The following is a 24,303-nucleotide window of genomic DNA, read 5'->3' as shown; positions in this document are numbered from 1 at the left end:
TTCTAAACTAGCATAAGACTAAGCTAGGATTATTTTTTTTCTGTGTTAGATTTTTGGTGGCTTCATTCACTGAATTAGTTTACCTGGAAGTCAGAAGAGTGCGAATGCCAGCACATAGGAGGGTTCACTGGTTAGGGTGTGATTTGACACTACTGGGCAGCTCATCTGTGATGGGCCAATACCAGTCTCTGTCAGTAGCCTGGACACAAACTGAATTCAAAGGGCATAAGCTATGGCTGTCTTGCAGAAGGCTGTTTGTTGACTCCTGGCTACTGTGTGTTCCACAAGGAGTAGATGTTATGAAGAATGCTTCTGTTTTTAAGTAGCTCTGTTTTTGTCTACAGCTGTCATGTAGTAAATCAGTCAGTAGTTCTACAATAACTTTGGTTTGAGGTAAAACAAAGCTACCTCTTAAGCAAAGTTATTTCTAAACACTTGGATTTTTTTCTGCTTCCCACTTGGGAATATAAAATTGGTTTTGTAGCGGGGTCAACTGTGATTTATGGTTGGTTGTTTTCCATTGGATGTGCTTTATATTTATTGAAAAATAAATTTGGAAGTCCTTCACTTTTGTTTGACTTCAAACTGGGAAGCTACCTAATTTTTCTTGTCCTGTCTTTGGAAGGGAAGGTAGTTAAGCTGAATGGCAGCTAGATCAAGTAGCAGTGTTAACTCCAATCCATGGATTCAACAGACCTAGCTAAGCCAATGCTATTTCAACAGTAACATTTTGTCTTAAGTTTGCAGTTAAGTCTGCATCTGCTTCGGTGGTATCATTTAAATGCTGGGAAAAAACTATGTTCTATGGTTTTGAATAGTGACATATGGAAAGAGTCCTTTATTATACTGTTCTGACAGTACTTACTAACTTTCAGAGGAAGAGTTAAAGGAAGTCCTATTTTCTCTTGTTTGTCAGAGCCTTTGCCCTATGATGTATAGCTGAACAAGTCGGGTATAGTTACATGCCCCTAATAAGTATTTTTTAATTTCACAGAAAATCCACAGTAGTTAAATTTTACTGATTTGGTTGTGTAGCTCTTAAAATGTGAGGGAGATTAACCAATTAAGAGAAATCTCAAGAGATCAGGAAGTTGAGTAATTTGGAATTGGTTTGTTATGGTTCTTAAGATCAGGTTTTTCCCCAGGTGACATAATTGCAGTTCTAACCAATACAATTAACATACTTTATGGGAAAATTTATTTTGATGAAGATGTTAAATTCATTTTGATCTTCAGATCTGAGGAATGCAGTTGAGATTATTCTCAGCCTTCTTGCTTGTTACTGCCATTGATACTTGCATGGAAATATTAACCCTTTTCTCTCTCTTTTCCTGCATGTGCATCAAGGCTGCCAGACAGATCAAAGATAGGTACAGTACAAAGTCTGTTGCTTTTGGTGTCTTTGAATTAATCTTATATTTGGAAATGCCTTTATTTTGGAAGGGTCATAGTCAGCTTAAATGAAATTCATTGACTCATGTTTGTTGTGACATCACAACTTCTGAGAGAGAACAAAAAATGTCTTTCTCATGCAGTGTTTTACCTTGCTAATTGTAGGTCTTTCATAGCTTAATAAAGAGAAAGATAGTTTTTAATGCAAGGAAGTAAAACTCTGCAGCAGCAGTTACTTTCTGTGAATCTATATAATCAATACAGTATACTATTAACAATTATAAACTTCTGATTTATTAATACCTGATGTCTGAAATTTAATGTTTTAAGCTGACTGTCCATTTAAATTATGAGAATCTTGTTCTTTGGCTTTTTCAAGTACTTACAGACTTTTGCTAGCTGATTTTCCTTTTGAATGTAAAATGTCTTGTAGGTGTTGAAATATTTCTGGTGACATCACTGACTAATATCAGTGAAATTGCTATTTCTGGTAGCTTTTCTTTGAACTGTGTGTGTCTTCAAACTATTGTTTAGAAAGCAAAACTTCACTGCTTCAAAATAAATGGTAAGGATGTATTTCTTCACTTGGAAGAATAACCACATTCTGAGAGTCTGACCTTCTGGTTCAGATGTCTTACTATGATGTGCGTAATATTTTGAAAGACAGCTTCCAGCATATGTTGCTTTTATGGACCGAATAGGTTGGCTTTCAGTTTAGAGGTTTTCAAGGAGGGTTCTGACTAGCTAAAATCTCTGAAGTTTCATGTAAAATGAATCAGTGCTGAAGAAATTAATCTTTGCTTTTCCAAGGGTAGAGATTTAATGTCCTTAACAAATCAGAGGAATAGTGTCAGTGATAGGAATCTTAATACTTTTTATCTGTAATAAGCATCCTCTTACTGTTCTAGTTCTTGAAATGCTGTGTGATCTAATCCATTTTGAACCAGTTGTGGCTGGTTCTCTGTCTTAAAATCTGTGCCTAAACAGAAGTTAAAAAGCTTCTGAATCTGACTAGTCAGTGTTCCCTTACCTCTAATCAAGAGGATTATCCTTTCTTAAGGAAAAATTTACCAATCTGGCCAAGCAATGAAATCTACTGAGCAGCCCATACTGAATTTCAGAGCGTCAGCTCTCTTGGGAAATCAACACTCTCTTACGATGTGCAGTTCAGGGTCTTAATTGTTTTATATCCCAAAATTGTAGTGCTTGTCACTCTTGACAAGTTTGTATCTTTATTACTCCATATTTCCTCCCTGTTCTTCACTCCCTGAATATTTGGGTTTTACCATTCTTTAATGTCTCTGTAGCTAGTGCACGATCTCTTGCATACTGGTGAAGTACTTCAGAGCTCACAGGAAGTGATAAATATTAGATGTTCTAAAGGTGCCACAGATCTGTGGATGTAAATTGGATACAAGTGTTTGCAGTTGACTTCTTTTTGTGGTGTGTATATTACTTTGTTGCTAAGAGTGTCTTTTTCTAAAGCAGGAGTTAGGACCTGTGTGCTGTCTGAATCAGTTACTCAAATTCTGCTGTGTGGCCTGATGTCTTCAGAGTTACAGAACTGTACAAGAGAATTGTCCTCCTTTTTCTTTGGTGGTGTAGTTGGAGTACAGGAGTATCTTCAGAGTATTCAGAATAAGGACTGAGCTAAGATTTCAGAAATGGAAATAGGAGCTGTGCTTCAGTGTATCTTGTAAGACTGATCTGATAACTTGCAGACACCGTGTTGCTCTGAATATGCAACTTGAACATCTCTTCATCCTCTGATAAGAACAGAGGTAGATATGAAATCAGAATATTCAGCTTGTTTGCTGCTTTTTATAAATACCTCCTGAGCAGTATTTAACACGTGACAATGCACTTTGGAGGTAATGAGTGGATCTTGTCAAGCAGGGAAGTCTTTCTAAACTTTTCTAAACTTTCTAAACTAAAGGTTTAAGCTTTAAATTTCTAAGTATATAAAACATGATCCTGATTCTGCAGTGCTTTAGATTTTTCATGGTTCCTGATTTTGTGTAAAGTGGTATGAGTTTGTGTCTTATCCAAGTTTTTTCACTAGTAAAAGAAGTTTTAATCTCCTCTCTAGTCACTTCTGATATTTCTTTACCTACTGATACTGAAAAACTGGGAGTTTGCACTATATTTTGAGACAGTCACGTTAACAAAACTTCCTATTTTGGAGTCTATGTTAAATGGTAAACAGCTACCTATTAGAAAAATGTTCTGGTCTTTCATCAGTGTTTTGGCTAACAGTTTGACTTTAATGATACAGATTATCTGAGTGCTGTTTTTGAAAATGGCTATAGGACTTTAAAAAATGCACAGTACATCTTGCTAATGCTGCTTTCTTGAATTTAGAGTTACAACGGCTTCAGCATTCTGCATCTCTCTGAAACCAAAGGTCAATGATAATATGACTCATATGATGGTGGACTTCACTCTGGAAAGGCACATACTCCAGTCCGTAAAGTTTTTGCCAGGTAAAAACTGTATGCGGTAATTTGTTAATACATGAATAACTTACTATATTTAAAACAAAACCACACTTCTTGCACCCTAATGAACAAATTTTTCAGAGTACCTAAACTCATTATTCTTACTCATTGGATGTTAAGCTGAATACCTTGAGGGTAAAAGTTTTTTAGTTTTATTATGTTAATTTCTGTATAATATAGCATTTATGAAAATAACATTCATCTCAGAAGTAAGAATGAGTCTTCTAGACTGTCTTTACTTTGAGTTGCTGCGCACACAAGCAAAGCAAAACAAGGAATTTATTTGCTACTTCCCATGGGCAGGGAGGTGTTTGGCCATCTCCAGGAGAACAGGGCTCCATCATGTCTAAGAGTTACTTAGGAAGACAAATGCTATAATGCTGAATGTTCCCTCTCCTTTTTTCTTCCCCCAGTTTATATACTCAGCTTGATGCCATGTGATATGGAATACCTCTTCAGCTAGTTTGGGTTAGCTGTCCCCTCTCTATGTCCCATGCCCCTCCAGCCCTCTCACTGGCAGGGCCTGAGAAACTGAGAAGTCCTGTCTTAGATCACCCAGCAACAACCAAAACCATCAGTGTGCTGTCAGCGTTGTTCTCACACCAAATCCAAAACACAGCACTGCACCAGCTACTAAGAAGAAAATTAACTCTGTCCCAGCTGAAACCAGGACAAGTTGTCAGTTCCTCTGTACTTCCTGAAGTTACCTTAACTTTGTCAAGACGGTAGCTACTAGCTTGATGCTTAGGGACACTCTGAAGTCTTAAGTCATCTGCAGTAGTGTTATGCATGGAACTGTAAGCTGGTATGTTGCTTACAAGGGCGGTGGTATGGTCTGAAATGCAAGAGAGGGATAATCTAAAAGGGCAGTGGTATTACTATAATACAAAATGTGTATTGATGCATCGGTTTGAAAGTAAACTTAGATGCTGTATACCACTGTGTATCTTTGACGTCTTTTTATTCATACTGCTTTTCTATTTGCCCTTGACTGACACAAAGAATATATTGATAATAATACTGCTGGCAGGGATGTTAATTGTTTCATCTCTAGATCACTAATTCAAATCTGTTAAGGGCTTGGCAGCATCAGTTTATTTTTCTGCCAGTTTATCTTGTATGCTGCAGATACGGTATGGGATAGCAGGTGTAGTAAATTGCCAGCATTATTCCTTGTGGTAGCTAGCAGTGTCCAGGCAGAAATTCAACACTGTGGGTGGCAATCATTGCTCTGTATTTCATAGATAAGGGAGCGAGGTAGGTAAAGTGATCACAGTGGAGAACAGGAATGGGAGCGTAAAGATGTAGGAGCAAGCATGGACAAAGCCTTGTACCTAGATGAAGATATTTAGTATGACTTATATTATGTGTGCATTTTCCTTATCAAGTATATAGGAATTTAAATTGTTTGGGCCTTTGATTTGTAAACAGGAATATTAACTGTCTGGACATTAATCTGGCTTTCTTTTGCTGTGGTGCCAAACTAATCAAATTACTCTGACACGAAATACTGATAGCTCAAACTGTTGCAGGCAAAATTGCACTGGGCACTGATAGACCTTCATAGGTCAGGAAACACTAATGTCTTGCTGTGGGAAGTTGAAAATGGGTTTGGTGTCATGGTAATGCAGTCATTTGAACACTGCTTGCCAGAATTATGCTGAAGACTTGGTCCCTCCAAACACAGGGAATAGTCTTTACCTGGTATGTTATACCATGTCAAGAAAAATTGGAGTAGGTAGTTAATCTTACAGGTATATGTTCTGAAATACTTGGCCTCATCTTAATTTTTCTGTTGCCAAAGAAGTGATCTTACTGATCCTATTCTCAAATTATAGTTGGATGACTTTGAAATTTGATGGCAAATGTACACGATTAACACTTGAGAACGTGGTTTAAACCTGGCAACCAAGCACCACACAGCCTCTTGCTCACTCCCCTGCCGTGTAGCAGGATGGGGAAGAGAGTCAGAAGGCTAAAAGTGAGAAAACTTGTGAGATGAGATAGAGTTTAATAGGTAAAGCAAAAGCTGTGTGAGTGAATTAATTTGCTGCTTCCCAGTAGCAGGCAAATGTTTAGCCATCTCCAGGAAAGCAGGGCTTCATCATCTGTAACAGTTACTTGGGAAGACAAAATGCCATACATCTTTCCCTTCTTCTTTCTCTAGCTTTTATTGTTAAACGTGACACCATATGGTATAGAATATCCCTTTGGTCAGTTGGGGTCAGCTGTCCTGGCAGTGTCCCCTCCCAGCTTCTTGTGCACCCCCAGCCTACTCACAACGGTGTTATGAGAAGCAGAAAAGGGCTAGATGCCTTTTAGCAATAACTAAACCCCCTGTGTTATCAAAACTGTTTTCATCATCAATCCAAAGCATAGCACCATAAAAGCCTGTATGAAGAAATATAACTGTCCCAGCCAAAGCCAGTATAGACCTGAATGCTTTTGCTTCCAATCTCTTCTGTGCTGCTTATTTGTTCTCAAGCATTTTAGACTTATACTACCAGTTTCAGTGTGATTCCTGCTTAGCTTAAACTGCGGGGATGTGAGGGGTGAAAGGGAATGTTTCAGTAGTGTTATATGCAAATGCTTGAACTGAACAGCTCATACATGAAGGGAAGGTGTAAAGCAGTATGCATGAAGCAAACTAGGCTTTCTGTTTCTGCGGGACCTGCTAGAGCGAGGAGGTGTTTGCATCTAGATGGTAGAATGACACATCTCGAAATGACTCAACCATAATTAATGTGATGCAGATTGTCATCAGTCATTGTGGAGGGGAATCAAAGCTAACAATCTGTTAAAAAGTTTCAACAGCAGTGAGGCAATCTATATGTAATTAGAACTTGTTCACAGGGGCATTACACACAAAGTTAAGGGTTTGAGTGTTATGAAAAGGGATGATTTTTGACAATCTGCAGGTCTACCAGTAGGATGCATTGTTATTATACTTTTGATGTTCCCGCATGATTGACCTGCGAGCCACTTTTATGTCTACTTCAAGCTTTTGTGAGAGAGAAACATTCACGTACAAGGAAAAAACTTCTGCAGATCATTCCTCCAAAACCTGCAAACAATAAAGCATCTTTTTCACAGCCTCCAGCAAAACTCTGCTTTGAAAGTAATTTGGATGCTACAAAGAATATGTAGATGCCTGCCTTAGAAAAACATTTTCCAGTGACTTAAGCTCTCTTTGATTTCATGGAAGTAGACTTCTGTTTCTATAAACATTCTATTTCCGTCTTTTCTCTAGTGAATCTTAGGAATTCTTTCCACTTGTTTCAAGACAGGATGAAAAGGAAAGAAGGCTAGTGAACTGCTGCTGACTGGCTAGTGGAAACTATCATGCTGTTAGTTGTCTGTAATAATGAATGTAAACTGAAGTGATACTGTTGAGGGCTGCAGGTACTTACCTTTCAAAGACTCAGAAATAAAAGTTTACTTCTTAATGTCCTTTGTTTAGTGTTTTAGAACTAGTTTAGAACTTAGTTTAGAACTCTAAATGTAGGTTCATAATTGTAAGTCCACTCCACTCTAGCATGTCCTTTGTACTGCTTCCAGAAGGGGATCGCCCAACTTGGTGGCAAAACAGTCATCTGGAAAACATGATGGAAATGTTCGCTTTAGAGCTAATGCATATTTCTCGTTTTGTGAAATGTTATTCTATCATGCTTTGCTAATGGAATAGATCCTCTAAAAGGAATGAGTGTTACTCAGTTGCCAAGGGCAACTTCTGAACTCTGTAAATCCAAGGAGAACAAATTAATATTCAGTCCATTCTCTTCTCCGTACTGATCTGTGTATTTGTCTTCTGCAGTACCCAAAGCTCCAGAGATAGATCTAGCAGCATGTTTGGTTGCTGATAACTGCATAACAGTGTCATGGAGAATGCCTGAAGAGGACAGCAGAATTGATCATTTTTTACTGGAGTATAGGAAAACCAACTGCAGTGGGTTTCCTCGAGCAAAAGATGGACAGCGTTGGGAAGCAATAAACTACATTAAAGCTACTGAATATACATTATCAGGTAAAGGTGTCTTATACTTCAAAACCAAGAATAGTGGTATAATTCTTTATGCTTGGAAATTTTGCAAAAGACCTGTTTTCCTGTATGTAATGAAGCTTCCATTGTTTCACATTAGTCTTGAGTGCTTTGTACAATTATGGCTCTGCATTTTGTTTTGGCTGAGGTTTTGTAAAAAATGTGCCAAATGAAGTTCATACTGATACTTAAACTTGTTTTTTGCAGATTGAGATAAATGGAAGACAGCTACAGTCTTGTAATAATTGTCAATAATGAATATCTATCAAGTTTATAAATATTCACTTTTTAGGTCTGAAATTTGATACAAAATACATGAATTTTAGAGTACAAGCTTGCAACAAAGCTGTGGCAGGGGAATACTCTGATCCTGTGACTCTGGAAACCAAAGGTAAAATTTCAAAGACTCTAACCTTAGATGTAGTGAAAACCCTGCACTTACTGTTCTGCTTTCATACATGAACTTGTATGTTAAGTCTGTTTCTGCATGAGCACTGCTGACACATGTCCTAAGTAAAAAGGAAAACAAGTATTTCTGTATAGGATTACAAAACTCATTGACATAAAGCTGGTCTTTTAGTATTCCCTACCTCATTTTTAGTGCTCGATGTGACTTTCTGCAACAGTTTGAGATTGGTTGTTTTGAACTGTGGATTGATAGTACTATGTGAAGCTACATCATATGAACATACAGCAAGAGAAGATGAATGTTGTGGCTGAGCATCAGTAGGACTCTTGGGGCATCTAAACAGTTGGTGTAGTTGGCTGGTTATTGGTACTTAGTATGTGACAGGTGACAGCTTTCTGTAAATAAAAGTTGCTGAAAAGAACTTCCTGACCTTGTAGCTGTATATGCTAATCACTGTCAATATTAAAAAAAACCCAACAACTAGGCAGCTCTAGATTGCTAGAGTTAAGGCACTGCGTTAGAAATCAGTTTGTCTGAGGATGGTGGCTTCCTAACATTGTTTTGTAAATTAACTGGAAAAACATTTCTTGGAAATTGTTTTGTGACAGAACACAAAATGGGATCTTAACTATTATGGTGGAGAATAATGATCCTGAGGCTTTAGTTATAGCCAAGTCTGTAGTGTAAAGGGCAAGATGACTGATATGAACTGGATAATTAAAATATAAATTCTGTTACTTGTGAATTCTGTTGCTTCATAATAACAAAGCTATATGCAATTTGAATGAGCTGATGGGCATTCAGGTAACTTTTCTAAAATTATTTTAATACTCCTAAGCAACATTCATTGTCAGATATATAGTATCCATTTAACAGCCACTTACATTCCTTATTCCAGTACCAGAAAAATAATTCTGATTTTGAATTTTTGGGTAGTTGTGAGGCTTCCCATATTATTTTTGTTACTTCTATGTGAACATTTAGTGCACTTTAATAACAAGCCCACAGAAGCTCAGTATTTTCATCCATGTGCTTACCTTACTGGTTTTTAGACTTGAGTTCTGCTGAGCTCTAAGCTCTTAAAATCTCAAGTATACTTTCTTTCAGATTTGGACTATGATATCTGATGGTGTTAGGACATTTAAGGTATAGTCAGTAGATAAACTTCTTAGGGAACTTGGCATGTTGTATTAATTTTGTTTTCTTGGATGAAAGACTTGGCTGCAACAAATACCAAGTCTCTTCTAGTTGCATGCATCTACTGTTCCTGTATCTGCAGTTGACTTTGCAGTTCAACTCTGCCTCTATGAGCTACCCTGTCAGTTTAGTATTTTCCAAGTCAGCAGTCCTTATGAATCATGAACACCTTGTTGGCAACTTAGTGCTGTGAAGTGTGAAAAATAAACATATCTTTTTAAAATCATTCATGATTTTAAGAATCTAGGGAGCAAACTATAACTAACAGAAAGTGCTAGCTGAATTTCATTGCTGATATTGCAGCATTATAGAGATGAAGAAATTTACTTTGATGTAATCTATGCACTGAAGGTAATAGTTGGCTTTATGTAAAGGGCTCCTTACCCTGGTTACAAGCATTAGACTAAAAAGCTGATGTTTCTGTTAAGTCAAACAGTGCTCTGCTACAATTTTACTTCTGCTTCTATAATTTTCTATGAACAGCCACTGTTGGGATAGAGCATTATACCATTTCATTGTTTTGCATTTTGTCTTGGCCAGCGTTTGTGTTCGGTTTGGACAGTACTTCATGTCACCTGAACTTGAAAGTTGGAGATACCTATGTTGAATGGGTTACTACTGGAGGCAAAGGCCAAGAAAAAGTAAAAGGGAAGGAAAATAAAAGCAAGTAAGAACTGTTTTTTTAAATGCTTAAGTTGTCTGACATGTCTCATCTGGCAATTAAGGGATGAGGGTAGGGGGACAATTAAAGCATTGAGGACAGTGGGACACCAAAGGAATTTTCATTCATAAATGTTGTTCTGGAAGAAATTTTGGTTTTTTATTTTATTTTCCTTCCCCTGTCACACAGATGTGGAGGTTGTTTATGGAAGCTATTAGAAAAGTTTTAATCATTAAATAGGATTCAATTAATTTAAAATAATTTGTTAGTTGAGTACTTTGAATGATACACTAACTTGTAGGCATAGTGGGTTGACCTTGGCTGGCCACCTGGTGTCCACCAAGCTGCTCTGTGGTTTCCACTTCTCAACTTGACAGTGGGAGAAAGAATGACAAAAGGTTTGCGCATTGAGATAAAGATGAGGAGATCACTCTGTAGTTACTGTCACAGGCAAAACAGACATGATTTGGGGAAATCTGAATTTATTGCCAATCAAAATTCAGAGTATGATCATGAGAAATAAGAACAAATCTTAAAATACACTCTCTGCGCTGCTCCCTTCTTCCAGGATCCACTTCAGTCCCAACTTCTCTACCTCCTCCCCTCAAGCAGTGGACAGGGTTGGGGGATGAGGATTTCAGCGAATACATGTGTTGTCTCTGCTGATTCTTCTTCCTCATGCTCTTTGCCTGCTCCACTGTGGAGTCCCACCCAAGGGAGACAGTCCTTCACTAACTGCTCTGACGTGGGCCTCTCCCACAGACTACAGTCCTTCATAAACTGTTCCAGCCTGTGTCCTTTTCATAGGGTGTAGTCCTTTAGGAACAGTCTGCTCTAGTTTGGGTCCCACACAGGGCCGCAGATCCTGCCAGCAAACCTGCTCCAGTGTGGGCTCTTTGTGGGCTGCACCTTCCTTCAGGGCACATCCACCTGCTTTGGTGTGGGGTCCTCCATGGACTGCAGGGTGGCTGTATCCTCATTCCTCTCTTCTATATGCTCTTTTGCGGCAGCTTTTACCCTTTAAATAAGTTGTCACAGAGGCACTACCGCTATCACTGACTGGTTCAGTTTTGTTTGGTGATGGGTCTGTCTTGGAGCCAGCTGTCACTGTCTCCTTCTCACACGGGGCGGCTTCTGGCATCTTCTTACAGAAGTCACCATTGCAGCCCTGCTGCTACCAAAACCTTGCCATGTAAACTCGAATACAGTAGGTGAGGTAAATGTCAGCAGACAACTGATGTAATTCTGTTTAGTAGTGTCCCAGGTTAGTACTGGTGAATAGACAGCTTTTCTGCTATAAAAAAATACAGAAAGCTATCTGCTTTGTCCTTTTGGAAAAGCTAAGGTTAGATAAATTCAGCCACGACCTATAGTACCAATTTTATCTTGTAACACTCACTGGTGAGGAAAAGTTACCAATAAAACAAACCACGTAGCAAAAAATAATGGAACGTAACTCGTAAAAGAAGTAGCAGCCCTGAACACATTTGCTAGCCATTTTCCTCTAAGAGAAGTACTTAAGTAACTTAACAGAATCCTTGGTAGGTTGTTGAGCGTTAGGCCATTTAAATGTGTGCTGTTCAGAATCACTGAGTAAATATGCTTGGAAGAACATCACTGTATCAGTCTATTCTGACTGGGCCTTGAATATATCCAAGGATGAAGAATGTGTTAACTTGCAGGGCCTCTGTTCCAGTCCACCCGCACAGGAGGGGAGGAATATCCTGATACCCAACTAGAATTTCCTGTGGTGCAATGAGTACCGGGTGCCTCTTGGCTACTTATGTGTACCCCTCTGCGAAAAGCCTGACTTGATCTTCTCTGTACTGTCCTGTTGCACTGTTAAAGACAGCAGTTGGCTCTTGTCTTCCTGAGGCTGTGCGAACCCAATTGCCTTCCTGTACCCCACTCCCTTAATTGAGTTGTTGGCCCTCCACTGGACTTGCCTCTAGTATGTCAGAGTATAGTCCTGAGGAGCCCAGGCTGGGACACAGGGCTTCAGGGTCAGTCTGACAAGTGCCAAATCAAGAGGAATGGTTACTTGCTTTGGCCTCCTGGTTGCTGTCTTGCTGCTACAGCCCAGGATGGGGTCGGTCACCTCTGCTGTGAAGGCACAGTGCAGTGCATTGTCCACCTGTTGTTGGCTCCTGTTGTCCACCAACACTCACGGCTGCTTTTCTGCAGAATTGCTCTTCCCTCAGTTGTCCCCCAGCCTGTCCTATCCTGTGGGGTTCCCTCATCTGGAGAACGCTATCCATAACTGTGACCCTGGTGCTCATCTGGTTCTGTGTACAGCTTATGGCCAACTACCCAGTCTATATCTTACCTCTTGAGGTTTGAGGGTACTGGGTTAAAAGCCTTGCTAATGTCAAGGTGTGAACAGCGTTCAGTGCTCTTGCCTTGTCTGCAGAACTGGTTGCTTCTTCCTCAAAGACAATGAATTCACTTTCAACGTGCACATTTTGGTATAAAGAGCACTGCTTGAGATAATTTATGAACAAATACCTTCCATATAGGCATATATTGCCAGAAGCATGGTAGAGTAAGTTTTAATGGCAGTTTAAAAATTGGGATAACTTACTGTAGTAATAGAACGGTTGTTTAATGACTACTTATTTCTGTCAACAGTGGCCAGAAGGTGATAATATACCTCTTATTCCTGGGATCTAGCACCTAGTTTTGTTGGGAGTTTATGCTACTTTCCTTTGCTTGATGTACTGAGAAATAAATCTAATAGCCTTTATCAGTAACAGCGCACATGTGCTTTTAAAAAATATTTTGAAGGTTAACCTGGATTCACAGAAGTTGTGTATGTATTTTCCAGTGACTGGAAAAGAGTCTTCCTGGAAGGATGTGTCCTAGTGAGAGACCCGATTTACAATGGTTGGAAGAACATTAAAACATTCTAGTGTTGATAGAAAGATCCCTGTTATTTACAGACATATTTATGCTTACTTAGCCTTCTGGCACATGATGGTGCGCTAAATTTTTCTACAAATATAGTAAAGAGTACCTTTCTGAGAAATTTAAAATTTTTCTAGTTCTTATTTTTTCAATGTGAAAACCTTTTTGCCTCTGAACTTGTGCTGTAAGCTAGACATCAGATGAAAACAAATAGTTGTTTTTACACTTTCAAAGAGAATGAAGTTAGCCTGATGGCATGTGTAAAAAGCTTCACGGCAATTCTACTTGCAGAACCCATCGTCCAAATGAAAGCATCTCTCTTTTTGATACATAAAGGCAGCTAAAATATTCTGCTATTCTTTGTGCAGTTGTGTTAGTGTAAATTTTTTCATTATTTTTCTAACAAAACTCCTGTTTGAGAAATTACTTCTCCTATTTTGCGCTCTTGTTCTTTGTCACTGATTTAGAAGTTGTGGGACCAAAACAAATGCCCAGGTTCCTAACTTCTTGTAGGTTTTATTCTTCTGTATTCATCTATCAGATGGATATGTATTTGGTTTGAGATTAGCAGTAAAGAAAAGTTTTTGTAGGCAAAAACAAGCTCTTGAAGCTGTGCAGTGTTGCTAGTTCTACTACAGAAAACATATTAATTTCTGCTAAACTAAGTTTTAAAAATCTCTTGGAGATAACCGCTAACTCTGGGAGTCTTAACCTTGGTCTCCTTTTGTAGTTGTAAGAACTGGTGAAACTCTTTACTGGCCTTTGCTTTAGTAGAACATGGTCACATGTTCAGCTTAGCATCTCAGGCTAACCTTTTCTAGCAGGAGATTTAGATGAGCTTGGATTCTTTCTTGCAGAGAGGGCTTTTGTTCCCTTTTGAGTATCTGTGCAATGGTGTCTGTATTAGAGGGAAGATTTGAAGCTAGCTCCATAGTTGGTGGGAAAAGTTGCCTTATTGTTTTAAAAATGAAATGTGTAGCTTTCAGGGGTTGGAAAGAATATGATGACAATGAAATGCTAAATGATCTGTAAAATATTTGTTAAACTAGAAAAAAACCCTATGGATAACTTCTGATATCCATCCATGGATAACTTCTGATATCCATCCATGGATAACTTCTGATATCCCTCCTCAACCATTCCAAACCAGAATACATACTGCTTGGAATATGTTGTATTTGCTGAAATGGACAAGAAAACTGAGACTAACTTAAGTGCTGTAGGCAACAATCCTAACCATCAGACCAGAATATCTGTCACTGAATATTGGAAAAACTGCATCAGTTATATACTAACTAATAAAGAACATGCTGTGTTGGAAAATGGGCGCCAAACTGACTTTCTGCTATAAATTTTTCTGACTTTCCCTATTGGAAGGGAGATTTAAGTACTTGGAGAAAAAAAACAAACCAAAACCAACAACTATTTTTTTAAACTTATGCCAAATACCTAATGTCATTGAACTGTTAAAGGCTGTTAGATTTTGAATAGACAAAGCACATGCAATGGCCATTTACAGAAGACTTGAATAAAATAAATGATATTGAGGACCTTTTAATGTCTTCCTAACTTTGAGAAAATAGTAGCAAAGCACCTGCATCTATCTTATGGTGGTGCTCTAAATGGCCATATTGCTTTTTGCATAACTCATTTATACTGAGTTGAGCAGTAATAGTAAAATAGTAAATAGAAAAAATTGAGCAGCTTTTGTTGGAAGTGTGAGTGAATGATCTTTGCACTTGAAGCAGGATGGAAGCTGCCGAGAGTGATGATTCCCCCTGAAATTATGCTTTAATTCTTGGCTATGCTTTTCTCTTTTTCCATGCTATCACTTGCTACCTTTTTCTTTGGTAAGTAAACTGGAGCTTCCTTCATGTTAACAAGATTCAAAAGCATATGATGTGATGCACCTGCATAATATGTTCGCACCCTTCATGTAACTCTTGCAAGCAATTTAGAAGTTTAGCTGTTTTCTGATCAGTACTGGCAAATTTATATGATAAGTGGTGATGCTAAAGTAGACAGCCTTTTCATCAGTGATTTCTTTTAGACTTCTGTAACTGGAATAAATCAAACTTAGTCATGAAGGTGAACCAGAGATTCTATTATACTTATGTATGAGAGCTTAATATCCCACTCATATTTTGATTCCCCTGTGACTTTATTTTAATGACGGTATGAGGCAAAAGGGCCATTTTCTAACCCTTTATGAAATGGTATTAGAGAACAATTACAGAAAACTTGAATTTAGTGTTGAAGGAATCTGAAAGGAAACAAGCTAAACTTCACTATATTAGTGGGCATTTAAGTGGCAGTTAGCTTTACCAAATTGTAGCTGAGGGAAAGGTTGGAGAGAGAACTTGTGTGTGTGATAACTCTTCTAAGGTTAATGTATGATATACTACAGAGGATGAGGATTTGGAAATGACTTCATGTGTGTATTTCAGAGACTTATATACTTAAAATTTTTTTCCAATTAAATTAAACTCTAAACTGCATAGGTATTTTTGAGAAGTTAAATTTTTTTGCTACCGATCACCTTTAAAGTAACAACCAGACATGATTCCTGGCTACTGAGTTTTAATATTCATTGCAATTTGCAAATAGCTTTCATTTTATGTAAAGCTTAGATTGCTAGGAATACTTTTTGGGGGCACAACTACAGTAAAATGTTTGAAAACCTCATGAGGTTAACGTTATTCTTTTATGTAACTTATTACTCATTAGAATATTCTCTAGGGCAAAGTGTGGTTTTGTTTATTTTGCTATTGTGTCCTGAGAATGCTTTTGAAAAGAATGATTAGAAAATCTAAGTCTTTCTTTATTGGGATTAGGCTTTTAAACGTTATAATGACTCTTGAGGAGTTGCTGTGTGCTTCTTAGCAGAATGTGTTCTGACACAATTTTCTGTAGTCTTTGATACACTTAATCACAATCTTCATCCTTCAGTATACATTTGGTGTTTGATTTGTTGGTGGCTTTTTTTTTTTTAGGAGAGCGATGCAGTAAACCCTGGAAGTCTCACTTTAAAAAAAAATTATATTAAAAAAAAGATAGAGTTGACTCTCTTGGGTTTTATATAATCTTCAGTGTGTATTTTCTAATACAGTTATCACAGTTTTACTCCTTTCATTCTTCATAGAGTTAGACGTTTTCCTGGCATTTCAGTCATTGCTTATACAAGCCATACATGTGCTGAAAAACCTACATTTAATACAACTGATGTTATTTTCCCATTCGCTGTTACTAATAGTGAAAACTAGGCATTTTGGCATTGAGCATCAACAGTATATTCATACTTAACAGATCATCTACAACAATCAGATAAGACTCACTAGAAATCTTATGAGGAAAACTAGAAACATGAATTCTCTGAGGTTCTGCATAGTACAGGCAAAACAATGTTTTATACAGGCATTCATTCAAATGCATCTGCAACACATCTGCTTTTTTGTCCTGTTTGCTTTCTCAAGTGCCTCTGAAATTGTTTGTTACAATGCCATGTATCTTTCCTTGCTGTCTGCTCTTGCAGTTCTTGTGCATGCATACTGATAGAGGTGTTAAGTGGTTGAACTAATGTGTCATTTCAATAGCTTATGTAGTATGTTTATTGCTCCCTGATTGACTTGGGAAAAGTTGTCTGTGTGTGCATTTCTGTAATTGCATCCAAATCTTGAACGGTTAATTTCTTCTTAGAAGTGGCCCACAGTCTCCAAAGAGGATATCTTTTAGCAGATCCTCGGTGAGGAGGAGCAGCAGAGATCGTTTTGCTGGTGAATCATACACGGTGTTAGGTAAGGTGAACTTTTAAATTTTGTTAGAGGTGTAATGCTGTGGGAGAACAGATTAGGTGGGAATTAGAGGGAAAATCTGTGATTGTTCAAGGCTGTGTACTTGATGCTGTCTTGCATAGAAGGAGTTTTTCCTATATAACACCACAATTTCATGATACAGTATGTGTCTTCAAGTCTGTTGAAGCTCTTCTGTTATAAAGCTCTTTGGTGACTAACATTCACTGCTTGTCTCAGTAAGTGTAAGTAAAAGCTGTTTTGTTATTCTATTTTAAATTTTTATTCTGTTTTCTTGTACATGAATTTTTTTGTTCCTTGTAGTTCAGGTTTTTTTACTTTTAAGCCCTCATCTTAAAATAAAAAGAGAAGTGCCTATAAGGAAGCAAGCATTGGAAGGTATGCTTAATTGTAGCAACTAAATGTTGGGGTTTTTTTGGTAGGAGACACTGCTATTGAAAGTGGACAGCATTACTGGGAGGTGAGAGCCCAGAAGGAATGCAAATCCTACAGTGTGGGAGTAACATATAGAAACCTGGGGAAATTTGAGCAACTGGGGAAGACTAATTCAAGCTGGTGCATCCATATCAACAACTGGCTGCAAACCACATTTTCAGCAAAACATAATAATAAAACCAAGACTCTAGATATGCCTGTTCCAGACAGAATAGGAGTGTACTGCGACTTTGATGGAGGTAAATTACAATCTTAAGATATCTAGCTAAAAACTTACCCATGTCAAATTGAATCAGGACAAGGCTAAAGTAGCACATTACTTCCAGATTGATACAGTCTCTTAATGAAAATAAGGCCCAGAGCTGTTTGTGTAATAATGCTTGTAATGTCACATGATCTGGGTTCATCTGTGTGGCAGAGCTACTGAGTATTTTTCAGTCATGTGGACTGTATTTATTGTGTTCTGGAAAAAAATCAATTTTACCAAAACTTACACACTGATAGCATTTAAACATGTATTTCAACTCGTTTTCTGTCTCTTTTAGGTCAGCTCACATTTTATGATGGAAACTCAAAGAAGCTCTTATACACCTTTAGAACAAAGTTTACTCAACAATTATTACCAGGCTTCATGGTCAGTATCTATAAAATTTTGTTCCGTTTCTAGCACAGAATTCATTTTACTAAAGACTTAATTGGTTTTTAAAGGAAGAAACTGGGAGCGCTGTTTTTGGCTGACTAATAATTTTAAACAATTTTTAACTGTTTCTTTTTGATTTCCTGTGGTACTTAGAGCAGCACTCCAATGGGAGAACTCTGTTATCTGGATGTCTCTGCTATGTAAATAAGTCATCACATTTTTGTAGGGTAAATTAATAGCACATTCAAGTAGCTGATGAGCCTGCTGCAGTAATTGGTTTGAACTGATGCCAATAAGAGTCCAAGATGCTGCAGGCTGTCCGAGTAGCTATCATGAGATGGAACAACAGCAGATGCTTCTCTCTGAGATACAAGACTCTAGCTTTCAAATCTTTAAAAGCTCTGTGGGATTTGTCTTGCCAGCCATTTCACTAGCCGGTGTAACTTTTTTGTGGTTCTAAGCTAATCAGTGAAAACTTGTTGCAATTCTAAAGATTCAAACCTTGCAAAAAAATGTACAGGAAAATTACTAGTTACTGTGTATTGGTTTTCCTTTGATGATTTAAGTAACTAACTAAATTTGCAGGCTTCAGCTGTGTTAAAAGATGCCATCAGGTGCATTATACTTTGGAAGCAGCGTACAGGTCTAGGAAAACTGTGGAATCTGGAGGAGGCTAGCAACTCAGCTGCCTAGATTCTGATCTCTAGTCTCATGTAATGTAGCCCATAGAAACATAGCATAGTAATTTTAAAGTGTGATTAGACCAAAATAAAGTTATTGTTCTTTTGGGCATGGAGCAGGAACAGAAAAGTAACTCGCCTGGGCAGCCTTACATCTAGCACTTGCAAACACTTGATTTTTCACTTTCATCAGACAGAATTGCCTGCACAATTTCTACTGTTGGCTAGAGGTACTGACAACAGGAGTCCAAGAATTTTAATAGCTGTTTATTTGGAGGTGACTAAGCAAGTTGCCTTACTGATATGGGGAACAGAATGGCTTCGGAACTGCTGGGATACCTGAGTTAGCCATTCCTCTACCATTGCTAAGGCTGACTGACAAGTCAGTTCCTAGGGCATCCAAGGAAACACTTGCTTACCCATGGTTTGGCCTATTAGCTTGCATCTCATACAGTCTCTAGAGCAGGGGTCCTCAAACTACGTCCCCCCAGGGTCCTCAATCCGGCCCCTGTTATTTACTATTTACAGACCCCCCCTGCTCCCCCCCCGCCGGGGGTTGTGGGAGGGAAACCAAGCAGCTGCAGATGGCTGCCTGCCACTGCATCCGCGCCGGCCCCTGGTTAAAAAGTGTGAGGACCCCTGGTCTAGTGCTTGGTGATAGCAGTCAGACCTTGGGTTAGTCGGAACACTTAAAAATTGCAAGCTACTTAATTACAGCTCTCAGATTTATTCATAAACAGGGATAAATGTTTTTTCAGGAACTTGGTTGTAAAATAGAGGTCACTGGTACCTGTGCCCTTAATGCTTCTCAAAACATAGGGGTTTTTTTGTATTATGTTTACATTGACATAATTCTGCCATGTTGTAACTAGAACTTAGCACTGCTTTCACACACTGGAGTGTAGTGACAGTATTGCTTTTCATTGTCATAAAGTACTTGCTGCTAGTACATTGGTCTTCAAAGAAGTTTTCCTATTATGAGCAGTTCTTTTAGTGGTAGATCTTAGACTTGGTTATAAACTTAGTCATAAAGCATAGTATGTGAAGCATCTTATACTTTATGGTCTTCAAAACGAGCTTCTGGGTGATTAGAATGTTTTACAGAGTACTGTGACTAGAAAGCAAGAGGGAAGACGTGCAGCTGCAGGTTTTGTGTTAGTTCCGTTGTGGGACAGGAGAAGAGATGTAGATAATTAATAATGTTCAGAATGTTGATTTTTTTATTTTTTTTTGTCCTTAGATCTGGTGTGGTGGGCTTACGTTGAGTACTGGATTGCAGGTGCCAAGTGTGGTGAAAATGCACCAGAAAAGTGAAAATGAATTGAGTGGTTCAGCAACCAGTTTAAACAATATCGCCTAGTAATGTCTATTATTATATATTGCTGATTATTTTTTTTTTCCCCCTGTGTGGCTGTTACTGACAGAAGCTTGTCAGAATTGGATTAAACTGGATTTGCTACCTGCTGCTGTTTGGGGCTTAAAGTGTTAGGAACCTACTGTGAATCCAGACACAAGTGTCAGACAGAAAACTGAACTGTTGCCTATTTGAAAAATAAGTGGAGAAATAAAAAGCTGTAACTACGTGCTTTTCTAATACTGTATTTAAACATTTTGTTATGGACATGAATATTACTTTTGTAATTAGTGTTTTTTTTCTGTGAAAAATTAAACATACAGGTTTTTTTAGCTCTCCTAACATGAATTACTTGACTATAGGTTTTATTATTACTGGGCTTCCCATTAGAACCTGTGATATCAAACATGCATTTCAAAAGAGTGTTGATTTGCTACCCTAGCCTAGCAAAATATCACAGCAGTATGATTTCAAAAGAATATTACAAGAAGTAAGAGCAGTCTGTGATATTTTTTTCTGATATAAAATCATCCTGTTTCCCAGGAGTAGCTCATTTAAATATTGGATATTTAAAGTTTGGCTTCTGTTTATTACAGATTACAGAAAATGTAAAAACTTAAAGGTATTTAAAAGTGTTCTTATGTAATCAGGGAAGATGCATTATGATAACCAGTCATTGAGCTGGGAATTATCTCAGTTAAGAGGTTCAGAACCAAAAATCCAGAGCTTTTTTAAAACTACAGCATGATACTGCTCTCTTAGCTCTTAATTGAGGGTCACCTCTTGGCTTTCTAGTTTTGTGGCATTATTCCAGTTGGATTATGATAATCAGCAATTCACATTGCACCTGATGAAAAAATGACAAATTGGATCTTTGTCTGCCAGTAGCAAAGGTGCAGTGCAGCTGAGGCTGGGAACAAGGGTGTGAGAGCTTCAGTTTAAATGCATCTCCCCAGAGAAGATCATGGGGAATGGGCTATTGCCAAAACACCTTTCAGCTTTTTCTTAAGCCAGCTCCAAGGCTGGCTAAAACTTCTCAAACAGCTATGTCAGTATCAAAGCTGGCAGCAGAAGTGGCACTAAATTCCTGTTGATGGGGCAGTATCCTCTGAGCCCAGGCGCACATTTTTGCTACCTGTTCTGACTAGCCTAGTGAGGATTGCTGGAACTGTCTGGATAACCAGAGACATCAAAAAATTCCATGATTTTTTTTATCCAGCAGAAATGTAGCTTATATGTGTAGTATCCCACCCTAACTTGCTAGCACATACCATACGTCATGATATATGTGGCTATGAGACTGGCCTTCAGAGGACCATATCCTAAAGGGTCTCCTTATAGCCTCCCAGCATAATGCCTTCCCCTCTCTTAAGGGCAAGGGAAAAAGTGGAAAGTGAGCAAATGCTTTGCCAGCTAACATGATCTGCATGTACATGTTTTTGTTCACATATCAAGTGAAATGTTGAGCCTGGGTGTTCAATGATCTCAGCTCCTAGTTGGTAGCTTAGTAACAATAGTCATATGATTCATAATAGTGGGAGAGCTAAAAAAATAATCATGTTATATTCTTCGTGGAAAATTGCAACTTTTCAATGAGAATTGTGTGTGTATTTTAGACTGTTAAAATCTGTTTTCTTCCCTCTAATCGAGTCCGGGAGCCTAGAAATAATTTTCAGATATACACTTGAATCAGCTGTGTCCTAACTGAAGATTTTTTCCAAATACCATCTGAAAACTGTTTCAAATTCATGCTGATAGTCCATAGTGAATTGGCTTCTTTCTTACAGGCCTGAACTGTAAAAACATTTTAAATATTGATACTATCAATGGGTCCTTTGTGTCTATCAAGATTTCTCAAGAAGAGAAATTCCGTGAAACAACTCATAATCTGATTATGATGTTCAGTGGAAAACTTAAATTTTTTTTCTTAATACTTGCTCTAGAAAGTTATGTTTCTCTTGAGAAATCATGAAGTTGACAGGATGGTTGAGCCTTCATGTTAACTTTGTATCTGCAACTTGAGCATCTCTATTTGCTTTGTGAACAGATCAGCTGTGATTTTTTTTTCGCAGAGGAAAAGTGCAAAACAATTCCCAGTTTAACTGTACTTTCCTCTGCCAGTTTAGTGTTTTGGGTCTTGAAACAGAGATACTGGAAGGTGACATGATTCTTGAACAGTGTTTGAATGCTTCAAATGTTATCCACAGATGTTGTTATATTATCCTAATAGTCTGTGTAGTAATCTTAAATACTACTTCCTCAGTTCTTTACTTTTTACTTCAGTGAACACCTGACTGGGTGTGCTAGGGGCTCAGCTGCTATGAATTCAGTGGTATGTGAGCAAGTAAGACTTGTGTGGTTGAACCCTGGTGGTGGTTTGAGAGAGCAGGGTTAAGATAGATGCTCCTTATTTTGAGACTTGTTCTTCTAACGACTGTGGTAAACAGATACAGAAATAGGCTAGCAACCCTTCGCACTTGATGTTGGGTGTTCAGCTACAGTTCCTACTTCCCTTTTTGGCAAGAAAGGGAATATTTACAGTAAGTTAATGTGTAGTGAGAGAAAACTATGAGTAACCTCTATTTCTACATAAAAGCATTTGATTTTTTTTTTTGTAAGATGTATAACCTGCAAGTTAAATTTGATATGCACAATGTAAAAACATAGTTTTTCTTTAACATTTAAAAGAAAGCTTAAATAATTTCTTACTGTGACTTGCAAGTTCTAGATTAACTCATGTCCTGGATGAAGTCAATGTGACCTTTTTTACCCTTAAAGAATGAATTTGTTATTTGATAGTTTGCACAGATGTCAAATTTTTGCTGCTAACAGCTAGTACAACTGTTTTTAGTAAATGGGGATATGAAGAATTGCCTTAAGCACTTTAGATTTCTTAGACTTTTTTCTTTCCTGAGCTAGTAGTTGTCCAGTACCAATTTATTGGTGATATTTTGTTGAAGTTGGTGCGCTGTTTGTACCTGCAGCAAGAAAGGGATGCGTGCAGCCTGTGAAGTTACTTTTTTCCTAGGCAAATCCACCTCAGGAATTGGAGAGGCTGTTCTTTGGCAATGGAATTAGACCTTTTGAAGGTCTATGGGTTTACCCGGAGTTAATGCAAAGTAGAATATCTGTAGTAATTTAATACTCCTTGAGCCTCTGTGTTCTGGAGTTGTTGCTGTTAGGTGGCTAGACAGGAGTTTTCTTCTGTATGACCAAAATAAGATTTATAATTTTTTTCTAAACAGCGATTGCTGGTAGTCATTCAGACTTCAGATAACTTCAGGATAACTTGTGAGGAATGGGAGGTTTCCCCTGAGTTAATACATCAGTAAATTGTAACTTTTGTTGTTTCTACAAAAAGCTGTATGAACTGCAACAAGGGATGTGAATTTTAGAAAGGATGACTTTAACACATCCAGGTGATAGGTGCTTCTCCAAACACCAAATACAGATGGCAGAGGGTGAAGGCTTATTTAGCCCTCCTCTAAGGACAAAAAAGTAGAGGCTACTGTACAAACCCTGTTTCCCTACCCCCTTGTGCCCTCCAACAAGAGTGCTGTTCCTGCTGTTTTGCATTAAGACCGGGGAATGGGAACTGGTTCCCTCAGGAAGAACATCTGACTTAGCACTGTTGTGGTTTCCTAACGATCACTGGTCCTGAACATCATGCATAATTTGACAGGCAACAGCGATGAGTTCTGTTGATTGTTGCCCCCGCCTCAACCTCCCTGGAGCCGTCTGAAGGCCCTGCTGGAAGGGGAGGCCTGGCAGCGGTTTTCCGTCGCCATCCCTGCGTCCCGGCCGCACACGGTGAGCCTCCATCGCTCGCTGCCTTCCCGCAGTGGCCTGCGACACCTCCTGTGCAGCTGCGCGTCCCGGGGGCAGCCGCCGCCGGGCCCCCACCGCCGCTGGCTGTACTCCGGCCTCCTCCGCCGGGTGCCATCCTTCGCCGCCGCGCAGCGTTCTGGTGTCTTTGACTGAGGTGTGATGCAAGCGTTTTGTATTAATAAAGAAATCTGAAATCTGTTGTGCCTGAGTCTCCCTCGTTTTATTTTCCTCCGCGGTGGGGCTCGGTCCCCGGGCGTGGAGGTGCTGAGGGGGTGCTGGGTGCCCCGGTGGGGCGGGGCCGGGAGGCCCGCGGTGGCCGGCTGGCCCGGGCGCGGATCCGGCGGGCTGCCTCCCCACCGCGCATGCGCGTACGACGGCGAACGGCGCTTTACGGCAGGGAGCTGTCGCGCGGTGAGGGCGGATGCGGCCCCGGTGGTGGTGGTGGGGGAAGCCGGCC

At 38.8% G+C, this 24,303-nt stretch overlaps 1 protein-coding gene and 1 long non-coding RNA gene across 4 annotated transcripts in view; one reads left to right on the top strand and one right to left on the bottom strand.

Moving 5' to 3' along the window:
* FSD1L (fibronectin type III and SPRY domain containing 1 like) overlaps positions 1-24,045 on the top strand; it is a 34,545-nt gene extending 10,500 nt beyond the window's left edge. For 2 of the 3 annotated variants that reach the window (XM_080372381.1, XM_080372383.1), the window contains 9 exons: positions 1,348-1,370; positions 3,754-3,875; positions 7,705-7,914; positions 8,222-8,320; positions 10,076-10,202; positions 16,797-16,894; positions 17,332-17,583; positions 17,890-17,978; positions 19,905-24,045. In XM_080372381.1, coding sequence (XP_080228507.1) covers positions 1,348-1,370; positions 3,754-3,875; positions 7,705-7,914; positions 8,222-8,320; positions 10,076-10,202; positions 16,797-16,894; positions 17,332-17,583; positions 17,890-17,978; positions 19,905-20,024 — 1,140 coding nt within the window. In that variant the 3' untranslated portion in view covers positions 20,025-24,045. The remainder of the gene's footprint in view (positions 1-1,347; positions 1,371-3,753; positions 3,876-7,704; positions 7,915-8,221; positions 8,321-10,075; positions 10,203-16,796; positions 16,895-17,331; positions 17,584-17,889; positions 17,979-19,904) is intronic. The other variant, XM_080372382.1, reaches the window with a different exon arrangement.
* The window catches only part of LOC308056665, a 383,794-nt gene that overhangs the window by 162,582 nt on the left and 196,909 nt on the right, over positions 1-24,303 (bottom strand). The gene's annotated exons all lie outside the window — the stretch shown is intronic.

The sequence above is a fragment of the Falco punctatus genome (genome assembly GCF_963210335.1).
Source record: "Falco punctatus genome assembly, chromosome: Z".
Lineage (NCBI taxonomy): Eukaryota > Metazoa > Chordata > Aves > Falconiformes > Falconidae > Falco > Falco punctatus.
This window is presented reverse-complemented; position numbering and strand designations above follow the sequence as displayed.